This window comes from Ostrinia nubilalis, chromosome 1 (assembly GCF_963855985.1).
Source record: "Ostrinia nubilalis chromosome 1, ilOstNubi1.1, whole genome shotgun sequence".
NCBI classification, from domain to species: Eukaryota; Metazoa; Arthropoda; class Insecta; order Lepidoptera; family Crambidae; genus Ostrinia; species Ostrinia nubilalis.
Window position 1 is genome coordinate 15924399 of NC_087088.1, and position 21516 is coordinate 15945914.

Here is a 21516-nt window from a genome sequence, read left to right on the forward strand (position 1 = left end):
AATAACTTGTGCTTTACGATACGAGGCGCTAAGTGTTTTTTTTCTCAAAGCGCCCCCTTAGATAGAAGTCTTTAGTTAGTCCCTGGCGGATTACCTTTCCATTGGGCGAGCTCTTCTTGAAGACGCGCGTCGCCTGCCGCTGCTTGTTGCTGCCGGCGTCGTCCATCCTGCCGCCGCGGCCTCCGCTCCACTGCCGACCACAATTTATACATAAATATACAATTTATACTACAAACAGCACGCACTGCTACCAAGAGTTACAGGTTGGAGTAGGAAGATAAACCACATTGTGGCAGTTAAAGGCTTTGTCCGGATTCCCATAGTTCTTCCCACCAAGGCGATCGACGGAGCCGGGGTTATTTATGTCTCATCATTTTGATGAGGGGAGCCCCACATATAAAATGCATTAAATTGCATAGGAAAGACCGAGGAGAGTTGAAACAAAGGAGAGTTGAGACGTTGACGATTTTTTGGAACTTATTAACTACTAGCTTTCCGCCCGCGGCTTCGCCCGCGTGGACTACATAATATAGCCTATAGTAGACCCGCCTATTTTTTCCAAAATAAAATTTTGCCTATGTTACTCAAGGATAATGTAGATTTCGAATGGTGAAAGAATTTTTAAAAACGGTCCAGTAGTTTTTGAGCCTATTCATTACAACCAAACAAAGTTTTTTTTTATGCATAACAAGGCAGGTATTTGACCACAATCGCACCTGATGTTAAGTGGGATGCAGTCTAGGATGGTACATATCTACCCTGTAAGTGTCTATTCACTCTAGCCTTGAAGAGGCCCGGATAATAGTTTTCGGGAAAGACAGCAGCAGGCAACGAATTCCAGTCCCTAGCAGTTCGCATCATAAAAGAGTCATCGAAACGCTTAGTGCGAGCTGGTGGAATGTCAACAATATAGGGATGGTACGCTAACCTGCGTCTGGTTCCCCGATGATGGAAGGGGTGGAATTAATTCATGTAATTCTTTCGCACATTCTCCGAAGTTTTCCTCTTTATAATATTAGTGTAGACTAGCGAGCTCGTAACAGCGCGTGCTTTTTATTTCAAGTCTCGAGCTAACAAATTACTTGCTGTTGCGAGCTCTACAACTCTTCTCGGTCTCCCCTACCCACCCTGCAGGGACAGGGTAGATACTTATGCAACTTAATGCATTTTTTCCCCAAAAAAAAGGAAGATAAATCACAAATCGAGCAGAATGTCACAATCAAAAGGCTAAGTGCGGTTTTCGATTTATTTGCAAAACTAACTACACTCAACATCAAATAAACCGCACCTTCCGCGACGCGAACTTTAAAGATTTTCTTCTGACAAACGTATGGTACCCCAACAATATTGGTGTTATTTGAAAGCCCAATAAATATCCTTAAAGAAAAATACATTTCATTTCTAAATAAATGATTAACATATACCATAAATGTGACATGAAAATAGACCTCACTTTGGGCTCACCTCTGGGATCAATTAGACCAATTTTGATGGTTATAAAACCAAATAAAGATCTCACGTGTCCTCTTTAACAGATGGATAGCGATTAATCCTAACTTAACAGTTTTATAGTCATAAAAAATGGCTATAGCGTAACTACCTATTTTTTGAAGAAGTGACTCTGGATCCTTGTAAAGACACATTTTTGGGGTAAAAACCTTTCCTTTAATGAAATGAAGTTTAGAACTAGGCTTTCAAATGGTACCAATGTTGGTGGGAAGTGGGGATGCATACGTTTGATAAGTGCTTGTCGCGGGAGGTGCGACTTATTTGATGCCGAGTGTATGTAATATCAAATAATAAATTTACTCACGCGGGCCCTTGTGGGGCTCCAGGGTGCGCGCTACCGGCACAGTCTATCGCTGCGCAGCCGCACCGCCCTAGAACAACGGAAAAAACAATTTATTGACTGCGCTGACGGCCGATGACACATTGCTTAAATAAAATGTCAGTAGCAGTACAGAATACAGGATATTTCAGTTACTACTATTGATACACATTAATATCTTCTTCTTTTTTATGACGCATACCTTTTTGAATCCTTTTCATATTTAATACATTACTGAGCCTTTGACCTTCATTAATTACATTTTGATAGAGATACAAGGAAGTGAATATTGCGAAATTAAAACGCAAAAGTAGGCGTAACCTATTATCGCATCGTATTGAATGAAAGAGAGCTATAATATTACTGATACTTGTGCTGATATTGTAATAATATCATCGTACCTTTCAATGGTAACTTTTAATATGTAATTTGTTCTGTATCTATTGGTTCTCTACTACTATTAATATGCTTCGTTCTCAAGCACAAAAGTGTTCTACAGGGTGTTTGGCGCATCGTGTGCCAAAATGATTTGGCGGATAGAATGGGTCATTTCCTATATTTTCAGCCCCCATAACACGTTCCATGCCAGGCGGCTACTTTTTTATTAATTTTTTTAGTAATTTCACCAAAATACCCAAATCGCATCATTTAATTTCGATTTAAAAAAAACTACTAGGCGTAGCCTCAAAGTAAATATTTTGTTTTGACGTGCATTGATGTAGGGTTGCATCAAATCTAAATGTACTGGCAAATATGATCTAGTTTTTTTTAAATTCAGCTTTGAAGTTTTCCGAAAAGTTAAAAATGGACTGAACATTTAAGTTTACATGGATATAAAAAATAAATTAAAAGAGATAGCGATCTTCGGATTTTATCAAAACTTCTCTAGTCTATCCCCATTCAAACGGTATATTAATCTTGTTTAAATAATAACAACAACTTCACAAATTCCTTAAATTAGTGCATTGACTCTACTCGGACTGATTTGCGAAATTTGTGTTTATAGCCCCTTTTTGTGTGAATAGCACGTTAAACACCTAACAGGTAAAAATTATTTATCTTATGCAATGTAAAAACCTTTACCCCATCGTTTTTCAATGTGAATTTCTTGAAATTAAAGACGAAAATAATTATTTTGATCGTTTATTAATTATTACAAATTTTGTTCAAAATGTCCGCCTCGGCAACGTATACACTCACGACATGTTCTTCTAATTTTGACTGTTGTCGTATGCAGCCACATTTCTTTTTTTATTACTACAAAGGCGTTTTCTACTCGTGGATTGGAAGAGATGGCCCTATACAGTGGCCTGCATGTTCCCCAGACCTAATTCCGTCAGATTTTTACGTCTGGGGACGAGCTAAAGAACTGGTGTACGTAACGGATTCAAACATTAGAAGAACTACAACAACGAATAGAAAACGCCTTTGTAGTAATAAAAAGAGAAATGTGGCTGCATACGACAACAGTCGAAATTAGAAGAAGATGTCGTGAGTGTATATGTTGCCGAGGCGGACATTTTGAACAAAATATGAAATAATTAATAAACGATCAAAATAACTATTTTCGTCCTAAAATTCAAGAAATCCACATTGAAAAACGATAGGGTAAAGGTTTTTACATTGCATAAGATAAATAATTTTTACCTGTTAGGTGTTTAACGTGCTATTCACACAAAAAGGGGCTATAAACACAAATTTCGCAAATCAGTCCGAGTAGAGTCAATGCACTAATTTAAGGAATTTGTGAAGTTGTTGTTATTATTTAAACAAGATTAGTATACCGTTTGAATGGGGATAGACTAGAGAAGTTTTGATAAAATCCGAAGATCGCTATCTCTTTTAATATTTTTTTTATAGCCATGTATACTTAAATGTTCAGTCCATTTTTAACTTTTCGGAAAACTTCAAAGCTGAATTAAAAAAAAACTAGATCATATTTGCCAGTACATTTAGATTTGATGCAACCCTACATCAATGCACGTCAAAATAAAATATTTACTTTGAGGCTACGCCTAGTAGTTTTTTTTATAATCGAAATTAAATGATGCCTTTTGGGTATTTTGGTGAAATTACTAAAAAAATTAATAAAAAAAGTAGCCGCCTGGCATGGAACGTGTTATGGGGGCTGAAAATATAGGAAATGACCCATTCTATCCGCCAAATCATTTTGGCACACGATGCGCCAAACACCCTGTATAACATAATGATTTGCGTATGTATACTTATCAGTCAAAAATTTAGCTATTTTAATGGCTAAGTATTTATTTACTGTGATTCGAGCTTGGCACAGACTTCAAACAGATGGCGTAGGGAGAGTAAATATTGTTGTCTTTTGAATTTTGTGATTGAGATTTTTCACGCTATTTTATTTACTTTTTTATATTGTTATTTTTAGTTTATTTTAGTGCATGTAGGTAGGTGTATCAAACAAAAAATCTCTCTATTTATTAGTTTCTATTTAATAGGGTTTTAAAATGCGCTTTCACACGTCCCACTTCAAAAACAAGTAAAAACAACATTAACCTTAATCCCGAACAAGCACGTAGTTACCAAATAGTTATCCCGTAATTACGAAACTGCGAAGGCAAACATTGTTGCTTTGTTACGTTTCCTTTGACTTGTTGTGATAACATTTTTAATTAATCTACTGAGGGTGGATTCGACCAAACAAGAGTAAATATTAATCTCAGATAAAATCGTTCGTTATTCGACATTTTAACATATTTCCCATACTGAAACTGTCAATGTGTCAATTATAGGAGTTATTCTCGGATAAAAGTTTGATCGAATCGGGCCTAAGATGAATACCCGGCGATAAATATTGCACATCGACCTTTAGAAAGAGACAATCGGCTAACTTCGGTTTCGTAGAGCGTTATCACTGTCGCACTTGAACAACGACTGACAATGACGTTATGTCAAAGTGTAAACAAACTTTATTTTAAATGTGTGCAATTGATTTTGTGAATTAAATTGCTAAAAACTTTTTATAGTCGTGAAAGAAAAGTGGTTCACAATGTGTTAAAGTATTTGTCGAAGAGAAATACAGGGGTTCGGACAATATATTCATTGAATAATGTTTTGTCAATGACGTTTTGTCGAGTTTGTCAATCGTATAGGTAGTGTGCGACAGAGATAACGCTCTACGAGCCGAAATTAACCGATTGTCTCTTTCCAAAGGTCGATGTGCAATATTTATTGCCGGGTACTGTAAAATTACCAGCTGGGTTAGGAAGCGGGTCGTTATTATTTTAGTTAGACGACAAACGACGATTATCGCGATAAAAGCTTCTGATATAGTAAAAGCTTTACCATATTAATATATGAAAGCAACATTGTATGTGCTGATGTGAGCTGACATATAATAATTGGCGTGTTCCGTGTCGTGGACTCGGTGACATAGGACCGACTAATCGAATTCCGTCATTCCACTCGGCCTTGCGAACACCATAACTACGGCACCCCATGAGACGTTCCCTGCGTATAGCGGCGCAGTTGATTTTAATTAGATTACGATGTCTGACGTACAGTTACTGGTCTACTATAAGTAATGTATTTTTAAACTCTATCTAAATAATAACGAGGTAAAAAAGATAAATAGAGCTAGATATTCATCCATTTCACTAAGTACTCAGAAGCTTATTAAGAACTTCTGTGTTTGGAAATCTGCCTGGGCAACGCCAACCAATGTTAGATATTTCAGACAACTATCTGAAACTAAGCCTCATCATATTGCCAAACTAGTTAGGCCATAGGGAATTATACATATGTATATCCCCGTAGCCAAACTCTAATTAGGTACTGTACTAAAATTACAACCAGGTTGGTTCTGAGATTACAGTGGTGACTGAGTTTGTTGCGGCGCTTCTTCTCAGCACTTGCCAAATGTTGGTCTCGAAGCGCTGGTAGGGTAAAAAGATTATGAGACATGTAGAGGCTCCTTAAGAGCATATTTTATGACGATTTGTAAGAACTATTTATTAGTCTAAACAAATAAAGAAATTTTGACTTTGACTTTGATTAGTAGAGGCCTTATAAGACCAGGGGACGAAATTTCAAAAGTAGTTTTCTATTATAAGAGAATTTCACGATTTGCATATTTTTTTAAAGATCGTAATATTGTCTTAATTGTAGGTACCTATTTATCTAAATAGATATAACTCAAAGATGACTGACTGACGGACATAGTGATCTATCAACGCACAGCCCAAACCACTGGACGGATCGGGCTGAAATTTGGCATGCAGGTAGATGAATATAACGTAGGCATCCGCTAAGATAGGATTTTAAGAAACTCCACCCATAAGGGGGTAAAACGGGATCTACGCATACGAAGTCGCGGGCGGCCGCTAGTTTAAAATTACTTGAAGGACGACATGTAGACTTCAAAATAAATTACTGCTTGTGAGATTTTAGTTCTTGTATCCCAAATTACCAATCTCATTTGTATACTTGTGACGGTAGAAGCACAGAGTTTCCGCAGATATGACTAAATATATTTGCCCGTCTGTTTAGACGGAGCCCGCCAGCAAGCGACAGGGGCCCGGTAATCGGATTTCCGTCCAGGGCCTTGCGCCATTATTATTACTTATACGAGAGGAACCTCTATGAATGTATTGTACACAAGAATACCCTAATGGAATGAATGAACGCGGGTGTAATTATGATTTATTGGGTGACATATTATGTCTGAAAGTTACCTATATTCTGTACTGTTGTGCTGGTAGTGCCAACTGCCAAGTCCTTATACTTAATCATCTTAATTCTTCATTTTATTTTTCAATACATTACACTAATATTAGCTAAGGTACTAGTTTTCCGCCCGCGGCTTCGCCCGCATGGATTTTTTTCTGTTACAGGAAAACTTTATCGCGCGCCTCCCTAAAAACTATCCTATGTCCTTTTCCGGGACTCAAACTATCTCTATGCCAAATTTCATCAAAATCGGTTCAGTGGTTTAGGCGTGAAAGCAAGACAGAGTTACTTTCGCATTTATAATATTAGTAAAGATGTGCTATTCTGATGAAGGTACTAACTTTTTTCTGTGATGCGGATTACGGACTCTTTCGGATTTATTAGGTCCGCGTGCGTGTAAAATCAAGCTGCTGGTTGCACGCAGGACAAAGATAATCCGCATGCGGGTTGCCCACATTTAATTTTCATTATTTCATACATTAATGTTTTTCTTCTTACGCGGGCTACACGCACGCGGAAAGCGGATCGGCTGCGGCACACAATAGGGCGAAGTGGAAGTAGAAGTCATTGAAGTGATGATGATGAAGTTATACTTTACTATGTTAGAGTTGAATTACACAAGTTACTTTACATACGTTTTAAAAATAAACTATTCATTGCTGATCGAATCACGATAGTTAGTGAATAAATAATTGAATATAAATGGTTCAACCGATTATAGACTAAGAGCTAGTGAACGCCAGACCTACGTTATTTTATAAAGGCTGAAAGTTTGTCAGCGCATGCTCCCAACATAGCTAAGAACCATGGCCAAACATGAAGTTTGGGCTGTGGTGGCTTTGGCAGACAGACGGTGCTAAAGGTGTGTAAAATACCAACTTAATTACGTCAAAGTATAAAGGCTGATTTTTTGATATTTCCTTCAAAATGTTATTAGAAATGACGTCATTCATTGACAGACACCTACCATGGTGGCAGCCCTTAGCCAGACACCTTAAAGTTCATGAAAATGTAGTTCTACTTACGTCATACTATAAAAGCTGATATTTACATAAAATATTTGAACTATCATTTGATGAAGTTTCCTCATCAGCCAGACACTTCTGATGGTTCCTTCGCCTTGCCAGACAGCTTTTAGGGTGGCTGAAAGTGCGAACGCGAGGCACTATAAATATTGTTTATTGTACTTTTTCTTAAGTTACTCAAGTATTTGAGTCTGTAAATCATCGTCTCATGTTGATGAGCTGACGATGGAAGGTAAGTACAACTTCTTAAGGCTTAGGAGTTGGAGGACAATTCTTTAAGCAGTATAAATAAGTATAGTTTCTAAAGTTATTTGGGTGTTTGCATCGGCTAGTCATCATCCCATGTTGATGGAAGGTACAACTCCTTAACGCTTAGGAGTTGTAGGATAACTCACGTCATGCTCCCCGGCAGAACTACTTTTGATTTAACTAGTGTAAGTTTCTAAAAGAAATCTATGAAATTTCTATAAAATTATAGTCCTATTTAAAAAAAAAACGATGTCTCAGGTTTCGCCGTATTTTGTTATTGAAAGTGGTTGCGCTGCAAAGTATCCTTCCAGCGAAACCATCACTATATATCTATTACTATGCATAGTATAATCAAATTTATAGTATCAAATAATTCCATAACAATTCTATATTGAATTAGGACCCCCAAATCCTCACTAGAATTTATATACACGGAAAATATGGTGCCACAAATTTTCTCTTCGAAATAGTTGCTAAACGCCTAGAGTAAAGTTCTTAGCAACATTAGCATTAACATAGGTAATGCTAATGTTGCTAAGAACTTTACTCTAGGCAACTTTCAGAGGTAATCACTTTAAAATTAGGGATTACCTACCTAAGCCTTAAGGAGTTGTACTTACCTTCCATCATCAGCTCATCAACATATGATGATTTACAGACTCAAATACTTGAGTAACTTAAGAAAAAGTACAAAATACAATATTTATAGTGCCTCGCGTTCGCACTTTCAGCCGCCCTAAAAGCTGTCTGGCAAGGCGAAGGAACCATCAGAAGTGTCTGGCTGATGAGGAAATTTCATCAAATGATAGTTCAAATATTTTATGTAAATATCAGCTTTTATAGTATGACGTAAGTAGGACTATATTTTCATGAACTTAAGGTGTCTGGCTAAGGGCTTCCACCATGGTAGGTGTCTGTCAATGAATGATGTCATTTCTAATAACATTTTGAAGGAAATATAAAAAAAATCAGCCTTTATACTTTGACGTAATTAAGTTGGTATTTTACACACCTTTGGTACCGTCTGTCTGCCAAAGCCACCACGACCCAAACTTCATGTTTGGCCATGGTTCTTAGCTATGTTGGGAGCATGCGCTGACAAACTTTCAGCCTTTATAAAATAACGTAGGTCTGGCGTTCACTAGCTCTTAGTCTATTAGTAAGATTGGAAATTATCGAACGAATTGAGGTAGTAGAGGTTTGTCCAATAAAAATGTATTAGTTTTGTAGATAAGGCAAACGTAGAGAAAACAGCATATCCAGCTAAACATTGTGGCATCTTATACATTCTAATAGATAGTACTCTGCAACAAAAATGTGTCGGTCTGATGTGCTCGACAGCATAATATAAACAAAAATCCGGTGTCTTTGTTATCATTCCACTGTCTCGCTTATTCTGAAGACAATTAAGTTGACATCAACGTGTGTTCTAAGTTATGACATACCTAATAGGTCGCGCGTTTCTGATCGATCGAAATCGTAGTAATTAACGGGTTAAGGTATTACCATTCCATATACAGCAATCTAATTATGACTCACGATGTTGTATCAATAGGCATTCTAGCCTATAATTTAGCTTTGTCTATAATGTACAAAATCATAGAAGTTCATTCGACTAGCTAGAAGAATCACAATACAATTCTCCATTGAAGGGACGAGAGTGTGGGTAAAATAACCTCAAAAAGGTCTTGCACTTTCCGCCCAAGATAACTTTAATAACATTAACCCTTAATAATATTTATAACAGAATATCGAATACGAATGCGTACCCAGTGAGTGTTAAGTGTGGGGAGGTGGAAAATGCGGAGATTGCCTGTGGAAACGAAGTTGACACGAGCCGGGAATTTCTATAGCATTCCACGAAACATAATAACGTTTTTATTGAATCCACCTTGACGTCGTACATTTACGCTCGGATCGAATGAATTTCTTGGATACACAAAATATTTCGTACGACAAACATCACATGTCATACAAAAGATATTTAATAAAAGTTTACAACGCTCTTTCATAGAAAACCTCATTGTGAATTCACGTGACTCGTCGTAAATATAAATTCACGAGACGACTTTTGACGTTTTCAACGAGATACACACGACGAGGAAAATCTTTCCCGCCTTTCGTGTTACGTTTTAAGAGCTATCGCACTAATGAAATCGTTGAACATTTGGAAAAATTGTAGTGTTTCAAACATGAGACCGATGTTGCTGCATAATAAAACAACTTGGAATGCTTCTGAATGCAGGTCTTGCTTAAGGCATCAAGTAGTCATAATCCGGCACTGAATAAGTCAGCGGAATTTGGTGTTTTTTTAGGTCCAAATTTCTGGAATCTGGTGGAATTTTGCTTATGATCTAGCGCTTTAATAAAATCCGAGGTGGTAACACTGAGAAGGAAGGGTTTTGACAGACAGACAGAAAGTAATACTTTAAGGGTTCAATTTTTTCTTTTATAAGTATGGAATCGAACCCCAAAAACGACTACCGGAGTTCACAGAGCTAATAAAATAATAATTCGTTGGGCCTTTTCCATTCTCAGAAGTCAAATAGATTCTGGCCGAACCACTAGTTCCATACATGAATTTGTACTTCAGAACGCCAAGTTTTTAACCTGTTAGCCGCCAACCCACATCAAAAGCGGTGTCTCACACAATAAGGAAATAAACAAAGGCTTCTATTTTTAATTACATTTCTATTTTAAATGTAACTTTATGGTTATAGACAATCGTAAAAATACGCACAAAATAAAGAAAGCATTTGTTTATGTATTTTTACTAAAGAGCTGTTTCAATCTTCTATAGAACACGTAGCGTGGAGGGCACGCAGACGTTTGTCTTCTATAGAAGACTATGAGCATTAGGAAAAGATTTGCCTAAATAATTGATCCCTGGGGAAAACCAGTCTCTATCGAATGATTGAAACAGCTGTACCTATTTCTCTACTTTAAGTCAACTCTTACTGGAATGAGCTATACAGGAGCATTAGCTATGTAAAATCCTGAAAAATTGGAGACACTATGTTATTTATCATTTTCATCATAATTCATTGAGATTGGAGTGCGTGCAAAAACACTGTGACATTTTATGTAGTTGTTTGTGTTGTGATAATATAAGTAATTTTGTTGCGTTGTTGATGTGAATCAATGGGAAAGGTTTTCTGTGGATATTCGATGGTGGTCATCGCAGATAGGCTGCATCATACTCCATGTTGTATTAAGTAAATTTAGTAGGGAAATCTTTAGAAGATCGATCAGGCAATTGCAACTATCACTTAGAGATTTAAATTGCTTAAAAAGTTAGATTTCGAAAAAGTTTTAAGAATAAGTAGCTTACGAAGGATAAATCAGTAAGTATACCTTCAAACCCGCGCCCACAAGGCAACCGTCGAACGAAATATACGAAATGAGGGTTTCGCGACTCGCTGGTTCGTCGCAATTCGCGCTCCAGGAAAATATTTAATACATTTCAGAGTGATCGATTGGGCGGTAATGTAATAAATTATGAGGAAAGCGGTAAAATTACGCAAATTCCAATACCCAAATAGCAAAATAATTTATTGATAAAAATATCCTTTAAAAACATTTTTTTGAAACAGACGGCGCGTTTGACCAAATAGTTACTTCAAACATGTTTATTTAGCGGTTAGCGTAACATGTTTTTTTTTAAATAAAACACGTCTGCAATACCGCTTCAATAGACAAAAATATCTTCATCATATCGAGAATTTGACGATCGAATCATGTAACTATTGTCACATGATTCGATCGTCAAGTTCTCCATTATTTTGGGTCGTAAAACGTTACATGTCCATAAAATAATGTTTTAGTTACATTATATGATATAATCAGTCTCCATATCTGAAGCTCACAAGCACAACACAACAAAGCATGCGGCAGTATCGCATTACGCTAGTTATCGCATCGACCGAGTGCCCGGCGATAATGCGTGATATAATGCAGCCTCCAAGCCATGAGCGAAGCCGTTTCTGATGTGCCCCGCTCACAAATAGGTACCATCTCACCGGTATTTCACGGTCTTTTACGCGTCAAAGACCTGCTTTATATCACAGAAAATTTATTATTCTTCAAAATTCAATATGACAATTTAGATAAATAAAAAGTCGCTAATGAACTCTGTGTTAGTACAAGATTTCTTTACAGTTCAACCTTTTTATATGACTTCATTAGGTAGCGTAGTAACCCTACTCGTACAGGTGGGCATGCCTGTAACTTTTCCCGTGCGTTATTCGTGGAATCGATTGCATTAGAACAAATTGCTTGATCGTTACTCGTGTCCATCTATCATCCCAAACGGACTTCTCCCATGTAATATTTGAAAATGACAAGCACTTCATACCGACCGCGCTCGTGCTAAACGAATATCATGCTTGCTGGAAGGAAACCTACATACTACATCGATGTTGAAACTTGAAACGTCTAACCCTTTATTGCATATTCGCGTGAGAACGGCCAAAAGGTTGCCGACGAAAATAAGACAGCGAAATCGCATTACTGTGGCACAGAGCGTTGAATGAGCGATATGTACAGAGAGAACGCAGTGAACAGTAAACAGCACTATGTTTATGATGTTTGCCGTTCATTACCAGTGTTTACGAGCATAATGCGGGATTACTGCGCGGCCGATCCTAAACTGACGATAAACTGCGCGCGCCAGAATAAAAACTCTATAGGTAGCTAAGATTCACTGCCTTCGATACGACGCGGACGGCTGATTGACTTGCGGTTTGACGGAATATTATGCGGCCGGTGTGGTATGATGACCGCAAGTCAAGACAAATATTGTGGCGTCTATCCTAGCTACTTCGTTGTAAGAGCCAAAGCACACGATGCCCGGCACACATTTTTTTGTAAAACGACGAGGTGACGCAACGACACACATCGCTCCGATGGCGTCGTGTCGCCGCAACGCATCGTGTGATTTGGCTCTAAGATAACATTTCGTTATATTTATAACCCCACGCAATTTTTTAGATTATATTTAATGGCATAATTACGGTCTCTTATCTCAATTTAACGCACTGCTACCTGCGCGTGAAAAAGTTAACATTCTTAAATACCAACTCACCTTAACAAATCACAAAATCTAAAACAAAACGCATTTAATCTAAACTCTGATTTTTAATTCGACGGAATTTTGACATTTCAGAAGTGTTGCCAACATTGAAACATTCCCACTAAGAATGGAGAGCATTCTTACAAATTAAAAAATAATCCTTTCTTGAATTTAAGGTTTCACTTAAAAAGCTAAGGCTTAAAAATGTACTGATCATATCAAAATGGTTATTTGAATTTTCATTATCATATTTTTGAAGTTACAAAAAAAATTGGGAAATTATTTTTCTATTACTGGACTCCCTGGCCAATAGTCCATGGGTTACAAACCTTTTTTATGAAAATCCTTTTGTTAATAAAATCTTAGCTTCATAAAATAATCAATTTAACAAGATGCCAATTTTATAATCCTAGTTGATTATGATTATTGATGTGCCGTTCCCGAGAACGCTCTCTCAACTGAGAATATTCTCGGGAGCGTTCCCGGGAGCGTTCTCCTAAGTGAGAAAGGTTGAGAATCATGTTTATCACATGGAAATAAACAAACTTTCTTAAGTAAAATAGTATTAAATTAAGTCAATAGATAAGTGTATATTAAACAATACACTCTATTTGCAGTGAAAGGCTATATTCTCAGTGTTCCCGAGAATATTCTCGGGAACTTTCTCGGCAATATTCTTGGCAACTGCACCTTTATCATATTTTATTTTTTTCGTCGTGATATGTCGTTTTAATGATATGTAAGATGACAGAAATTTCTTTTTACACGTAATTAAATAATGTAACTGTCCATTTTTTCGTTTTTAACACGCTCTTATTAGGTCGTCGTGTATGTAACTAACTATGTAATGGAATCTTAGAATCTGAATTACACGCACTTCTAAGTATTGTATCATCATAAAACTTGGCAATTATATGTAGATAAGAAATGACAATACAATATTGTGGTACCAGCTGGTCTGATGATGGGACTGGAAGGTGGCCAAAAGAACTCCTAAACGAAACGGCGGAATCACATCGAGTTTGGGTTCATTGGATGTCTTTTCGAGATCTTTAAGTGCTAGATAATGTTCAGGGTCCTAATGATGGAGTCAGGAGGTAGCCATAGGAACTCCTAAACGAAACGGCGGAAACTCATCGAGTTTGGGTTCGTTGGATTTATCTTTACCAGCACTTTAATACTAGATGATGTCCAGGGTCCTGATGATTTTTGGCTTTTTAGTGCTGTTAGTAATTAAAAGCGTGTTATTAGTTTTTTAAACTATTCTTATTTGACATTAAGGGCATATTTCACAATCGCTTAGTAAGGGACTGTTTCGCCACTTCTGGATAAGTTGTGGATAGCCTGTCTGACGGATCATTTGACACATTTTTATAGAAAATAAGTGCTAGCTAGATTGATCTGACACTTAGAAGAATGGTAATACTCCTCTTCAAAAAAGGTGAGAAAACCTTGTTGAAGAATTATAGACCCAATTCGCTTCTGAGCCATGTCTAAAAGCTGTTTTCGATAGTCATTACGAATTGTCACGCTAGCAGGCTCGACAACTTTCAGCCCCCCGAACAAGCCAGTTTCCGAAAAGGCTTTAGTAACTACCATAATATACCATAATAATATACGCAACGGCAGATTATACGGAAGATCAAGGAATATAATCAGCCACTTTGCGTTTGTGAACTATGAGAAAGCCTTCGATTCGTTTGAAACATGGGCAGTACTTCAGTCTCTTCAACAGTGCCAAATTGACTATTCATCTATATATATAAAAATGAAACCCGTTTTCCGTTGTCACGACATAACATGAAAACGGCTTGACCGATTTGGCTGATTTTTTTTTTGTAGTTTTCTAATACTCTGTACAAGGTTTTTACGGAAAAAAATATATAGAAAATCTCTACGCTAAGGCGGTACGAAGTTCGCCGGGTCAGCTAGTACATTATAAAGTTGAAAGGCTTGTACAAACACGCCACAGTGACAGTCCGTTTTAAGATCAGGACCCGAAACCTATCCAGTTGCAGCGAGGGGTGAGACAGGGAGACGGCTGGAGCGGATTCAGCATAAATATCAACGGCGAGTACATCACCCAGACATCAGACGATATCGTAGTCATGGCTGAGATCGTGGAAGATCTAGGCACAATGCTCGATGGCCTCAACAGAGTCTCTTAACAAGTGGGTCTCAAAATGAACATGGACAAGATTTAAAAATCATGTCTAAAGACCGTGTTGCACCCACTCCTCTATAAGTTGGAGACTCTACACTCGAGGTTGTTGACAATAATGTATACCTGGGACAAACAGTCCAGTTAGGTAGGTCCAACTTCGAAAAAAAAGTCAATCATCGAATCCAGCTCGGCTGGGCAGCCTTTGGGAAGCTTTACGATATTTTTACGCGGCTTCTCCGTCGCGTAGCCACTCCGCTTTAATTCCACTTTGAATCCGCTTTGAATCCGCTTGCAATCCGCCAGGGTGGCAAGGGCCTTAGAACTCAGAGGCACACTGATGTTCAAATACCGTAGCCGAGTCCTAAAGCCGCGGTACGCGTTCGCCACGAAAAGAGTGAGCAAGACAGCAATATCTCACTCACACGTTTCATGCCTTGTTTATAACGACTAGTCTTAACGCCCAGTTAATAAAACATCGAAACATTACAGATAATATCACATATAAACAACAAAATTAAAATTAAAACTAAATGCATTCTGTCGAGAACACTGAGAATATTCCCGGGAGCGTTCTCGGTACTCGAGAATATTCTCACTGGGAATATTGCCGGGAACGAGAACTTTCTCAGCGGCACATCTCTAATTATGATGACGATAATGATGATTGATGATCAATACATATTTTCGTTTATGTTAATATGTTGTTTTACTGTGTTAAAAACACGTTTTTTTCTATTTAATTTCTAAAATGTACATAATAATTAGTGTACATTGAATTCACAAAACAAACAATAGTTCATTCTTGTAAGTTGTATTTGTTGAAATTTCATTTCATATTATTTATTATTAATTCAAAGCAAAAAAGGCTTATTACATCTGAATTGTCAAAAAATGACAGCTGTCAGAATTCCGTCGAATTAAAAATCGGACTATAAATTTAATTAAATCGTCAAGAATAGATAATAGTATTCTAATACCTATTAAGGCATTATAGACACCGTTTCAATGAGGCGCTCACAAACTGATACCTACATAGTAAATAAATATCTGATGTCGTTACACCAATGAGTCGCGAATTTCAAATAAGGGTGGATTCGACCAAACAAGAGTAAAATATTAATCTCAGAATAAATCGTCAGTTTTGACATATTTCCCATACTGAAACTGTCAATGTTCCAGTTATACCAGGAGTTTACTCGGATAAAAGTTTGGTCGAATCGGGCCTAATTCGTATATTTATTAGGTCTACATACCCAAAAAGCAGTTCACTGGGATTCATTTAACTTTGCGACAGTCCAAATAAAAGGAGAAGTCGGGGGAACAAAATCAGAGTTGTGTGAGACGTCGACCGGGTTTTGAATGGAACCAAAGAAATAATATTACGTGCACCATCCATCTCGGGTGTTGAAGGGAGGGGTCGCCAGGCGGGGTGTTTTCAACAACACTTCCTCTCTTTCATAGCAAACAAAGCTCTATTGAAGCGTAATTATGTCAATATTCCACACAATTAAGGATCTTTACGGATCTACGGACCACTTATTTGTAGAGCTCGGGATCTTTGTGTTCAAAGTTAATACGGTATAGATAGGATGTTAAAGGAATGGAAATCCGGGATTAATAAATGGTAATTGTTCTGAGAAAACGTAAGGCTTTTACTTGTAACTAATTAAATGATAGTTCAAATAAGCTTCGTTAATTTCTACAAACAAACAAAAGTAGTATTTGATTCAAATAAGCTTAGTTAATATTATTTCCCTATAGACAAGAAACAATTAGTGCTACAAGTATTATCGACAGGCATTGTTATAATTTCACTGTAGGACGGTACTAACTCTACGTGCGAAATTAATTGTTCTACATTGACATAGGATTCGACAAAGGTGCCTGTTTTTGAAAAGCTGGTTAATTAATTAGATACCAAAACAAGCCATTAAAAGAGAATTCTAAAGGCTTCGATAAACCTGTATACATAGACATACATACATAGAGCTTCTTCTTATTAGTGCCATTCATATTTGTTTAATTTATTTATTAATACACACATTCCCAGACTTAAATAACATGGCAAACACTTGGTGGGTGGATATCATGATGACCACACTCACGAGTAATCCATCGAATAACAGAAATCACTCTTATCCTGTATTACTTGTATTATACATCTACAGTAATACAAATAAGATCCGTAATTCTGTACCCCCAGTGAAAAGGGATCTAACTCGACTTAGATCAAAATTGACTTTATAACATAATGTGAATCTCTGAAAAATTAGCTATTTTTGTATCTAATCGGTATGTTTCTACGACGTATAGAAAAGAAAATAATTTTGTGCCAAATGATACAAGTAAGGCTTTGTGAAACAATTTTGAGTTTTCTTTCGTGTATATTGATACATGTCTACTTTTAACAAAGTGTACCGGAGGCTTCTTTCAATTTTTTATTGTGTCAAGAGGTACGACTCGTGTTACTACTTTTTACACGATTGAAGTTGTTCAGATTGAATTTGTGATTAACAATATAAGATGACTCATATTAATATACACAAAAAAAACTATGTATTGTATATGTTGGTTGGTGAAAAAGAATGTAACTTAATTTATATCACAAAAAGTAAAAGACAAATGATTATTTATTTTGTGTATAATGATTCAATTAGACTAATACCATTATCCACAAAAGTTTCGTACATGTGTAAAATGTTATCAGTTACTTAGATCAAAAACATTTGAAAATCGCAACTAATGATTTGGTTAATTATTTGGTGTAAAATGATATAACTTAGCCCAATTGTCAGATTAAAGGAAAACATAATGCGTAGTTTATAAATCAAAGAACTTTAGTTAATAGTTTTAATAAATAATGGTTAACATCTACTAGTAAAACATATAATTGAATTCATAGTGCCTAACGTTGTCAATAAAAGTACTTAATAAGTGCATTATAGAATTTACAAGAGCTCCAACTACCAGAACTCTTTATAAACAAAACTCATCACCTTAGACAATAAATTGAACTGGGCGAGTCATGTCGAGAACAAAATAAAAATGGCCTGTATAGCATTCCATCAGTGCAAGAGACTCATTGGTAGTAGATGAGGTCTCAACCCAAAGATAACACTGGCTCTACACGTCGGTTATATGGCCCTCTTACACAAAATATTATAGATCACTTGTGTGGTGGCACAGAACACAACTATCAGCAGCAAGATCAAAACTCCAAAGCCTGCAACGCCTAGTAAGCATAGCGGCCACTAGTTGTATGAGAACCACTCCATCGACATCACTTGAGTACCTTCTGAATCGCAGATCTTTAGACCTCATCATTCAGGAGGAAGCGCAAGCAGCCGCTCTAAGACTTAAAGGTAACAACGGCATATAGAAGCAAAACAAGGAGACAGGACATTCCACGATCCTGCACAAAACCCTAATAAAAGAAATACCTCTCACCGAGGCACCTATCGGCAGAATTCCCTGTGTTCACTCTTCGACTGAAGATATAATATCCAGCTTACAGCGGAAACGCAAGATTGCTCTGGAATCAATGAAGTTAGGATATTACACTGACGGCTCCAAAACCCAAAAAGGTACGGGAGCTGGTGTCTTCTCGAATTACCTAAATATACTAAGAATATCAACAACACTTGATAAACACAATACAATTTTCCAAGCAGATTGCAATCAGAGCAGCACAGGCGGTTGCAACCATAGACATCCGAGGTCTGAATATAAAAATAATCTCAGATAGTGCAAGCAATACAAAGCAACTTAATATACTACATTATAATACTTATATTGGAATGCCATGACGCGCTCCTAAGTCATTGCAGATGGAAATGGCGTTACCCTGCACTCCTGAAGTGGATCAAAGGACACAGTAACTCCTTGGGCAACGACGCAGCAGATGAACTGGCCAGAAGGGGATCGTACACGACGGTATTTGGTCCGGAACAATTATAATGCCGATACCATAAGCACAGATCAAGACCTGGCTGCGCTCCAAAATAGAAAAATAACACCACACAGAATGGAAAGATTGTGAAAGATGTAGGCAAACAAAAGATGCAGTTGTGGATATTATATCGAAAAAGTTAAAGACTCATAAGACTTAACAGGGACAACATCCGCAAGGTCCTAAGTGTAATAACAGGTATGTTAAACAAACACCTACACAGTATAGCTGTACAGACAGCCTGATGTGCAGAAGATGCATGGAGGCAGAAGAAAAACCACAGCACGTGCACAAGGAGTGCAGAAGCGTAGCAGATCAACAGGCTCAAATTCTCCAATCACCAGGGTCGCTGCAGAAGGCCTGTAGAGACCTAGATAGACTGCTGCTACCTGGGGGGATCTGGAGCGGTTGGAATAGGAAGATCAAATAGCGCACAATGGTCTAATCAAAAGGTTAAGTGCAATATTCGATTGCCCTGCAAAACTAACTACGTAAGTCCTTATGAATGGATACTATGTATAAAGTAAATAATTATGTAAATGGCATGTGTTGCTGGACTTTATCTGCTTAGCTCGCAAGTATAACATGTCTTGTTAATCATGTCTCTATTGATTTAAGAAGATTCCCGTCTTAGGCAGTTCGATTTTTTCAAGTTATTTATGATTTAAGAAGAGGCTGACAAGGGTGGCTAAATATCTTGCGCTGCTTCTTCTCAGCACTAACCTATTTATGTCCCAAAATAAAAGTAGGGTTCAAGTGATACTAGGACGTGTTAAAGGGCTTTTTAAAAGCCTCTTTGTTGAAAACAAATGCATTTTATGACTTTACTTTTATATTATCCTTCTGTAGCCAAAAAGCAATCAATATAGCTTGACATCATCATCTCTGGTCCAGAGTTTGATTCCAAATAATGTAATTGTAGAAAACAAACTTTTCTCTGTCTCCTGTCTAATTAGTTGATGTGAAACCATTGTTGTTTCTGGTCTTTATTACCCAATTGCTTCAACTAATACTTACTTTAAAATAGGAGATAATGTATGTGATTTAGGCCGATATCATTCATGGTATATGGTGTAATAATTAATAAAATAGTAGTTTCAGATCAGAATAAACATTTAAGGAGTAAATAATTAGAATCCACTCTAAAATTCTAGCCTTATTCCTTTACAATCGCCACTTATATCACTTTACACATAATTATTAGGATACTTAGATCGCTTTTATGTTAGTTAGATCAGTTTACACATTTTTTTTCTCATCACAAAATTGGTGTATATTGATATAAGTAGAAATTTTTGGACGATTTACCCTAAATAACCTGAAATAATGATTCCTCATAGTGTAATTACTAATGTTTGTTTTACAACTTTTTCTAAAATTAAAGAAACAAAAAAATATCAACAGAAATGGCGTAAAATGTATCACTTTACACTTGTTAGCGGGTGGTCAATTCAGTGTGGTGTAAAATGATTTATGTCCCATTACATCACTTTACACGAATGTAAAGTTGCCGTGCATGGCGATATAACTGGGTTTTTATTTAATTACGAAAAAACTACATGCTATATTTCCCAAACTGGCACACTGCCTAATTATATCTAACATTACCTTTCACCTAAAAAATATTTCACCAAGTTATCTCTAATAGCGACGAAGCAGGATTTTTTTTAACTTCAAATGCGATTTCCCAAAAATCACCATTTTCGACTTAACTCCGTTTTCACTGGGGGTACAGAATTATTAGCTCAGTGTTTATCTGATTTGAAACAGTCCCATCCAGTCACACCCCTACTCGTTAATCTGTATATTCTTACTTGTACATTGTTTCTTTATAATGAAACCTTCCTCTTGAATCTCTCTATCTGTTAAAAAAATCGCATCAAATTCAAAATCCGTTGCGTAATTTCAAAGATCTAAGCATATATAGGGACAGGCAGCGGAAAGCGACTTTATTTTATAATAATAACAAGCAATAAAATATTTTATACACAAGCCTATATCTAACAAAGTATAATGTTACTAAAGTCACAGTGTACAGTAGTTGCATCGCAGTTGAACGAGGTCTCAACTTCGCTCGTAATCGGATTATTATCGCCTGTTGTGTTTGCAATTTGCATCCCACATGTTTTAGTTAAGCACGTGTTGGAAAACTAAATGGTGTGCTCAAATTAACACTAAGTTCTTATCTTAATCTTATGCTATGGTTTTGACTTGACACATTGCACATTTGTTTTTTCTATGCCTCGGGGCTCGAGTTGGCCTTCTTATTTGTTTTTCTACGACATTAGTCATAGGATAATTAAATATAATGCACTTTTCTCGCACTGATACTAAAAGAATAACTTTAAAAGGTATTTTTTCGTGCTGTAAAAATCCTAATCGATGCAGAGGTTTCCCAGGACCCGCCCGAGTAAGAGTTTACTTTTTGCATAAAGCCGCTGGAATGGTAGATTTTTCGTTTTCCCTTAAATGCCAATGAAATGATAGGAAGGATTAATAACGTGACGCAAACCAAAATAGCATAATCAGGTG

General features: G+C 36.8%; 1 protein-coding gene across 3 annotated transcripts in view; it reads right to left on the reverse strand.

The window, feature by feature from the left end:
* LOC135074046 (beta-arrestin-1) overlaps window positions 1–21516 on the reverse strand; it is a 105912-nt gene that overhangs the window by 26851 nt on the left and 57545 nt on the right. For all 3 annotated transcript variants that reach the window (XM_063968371.1, XM_063968358.1, XM_063968363.1), the window contains exons 3-4: window positions 1814–1880; window positions 95–190 (exon numbers count right to left, since the gene is read on the reverse strand). In XM_063968371.1, coding sequence (XP_063824441.1) covers window positions 95–166 — 72 coding nt within the window. In that variant the 5' untranslated portion in view covers window positions 167–190; window positions 1814–1880. The remainder of the gene's footprint in view (window positions 1–94; window positions 191–1813; window positions 1881–21516) is intronic.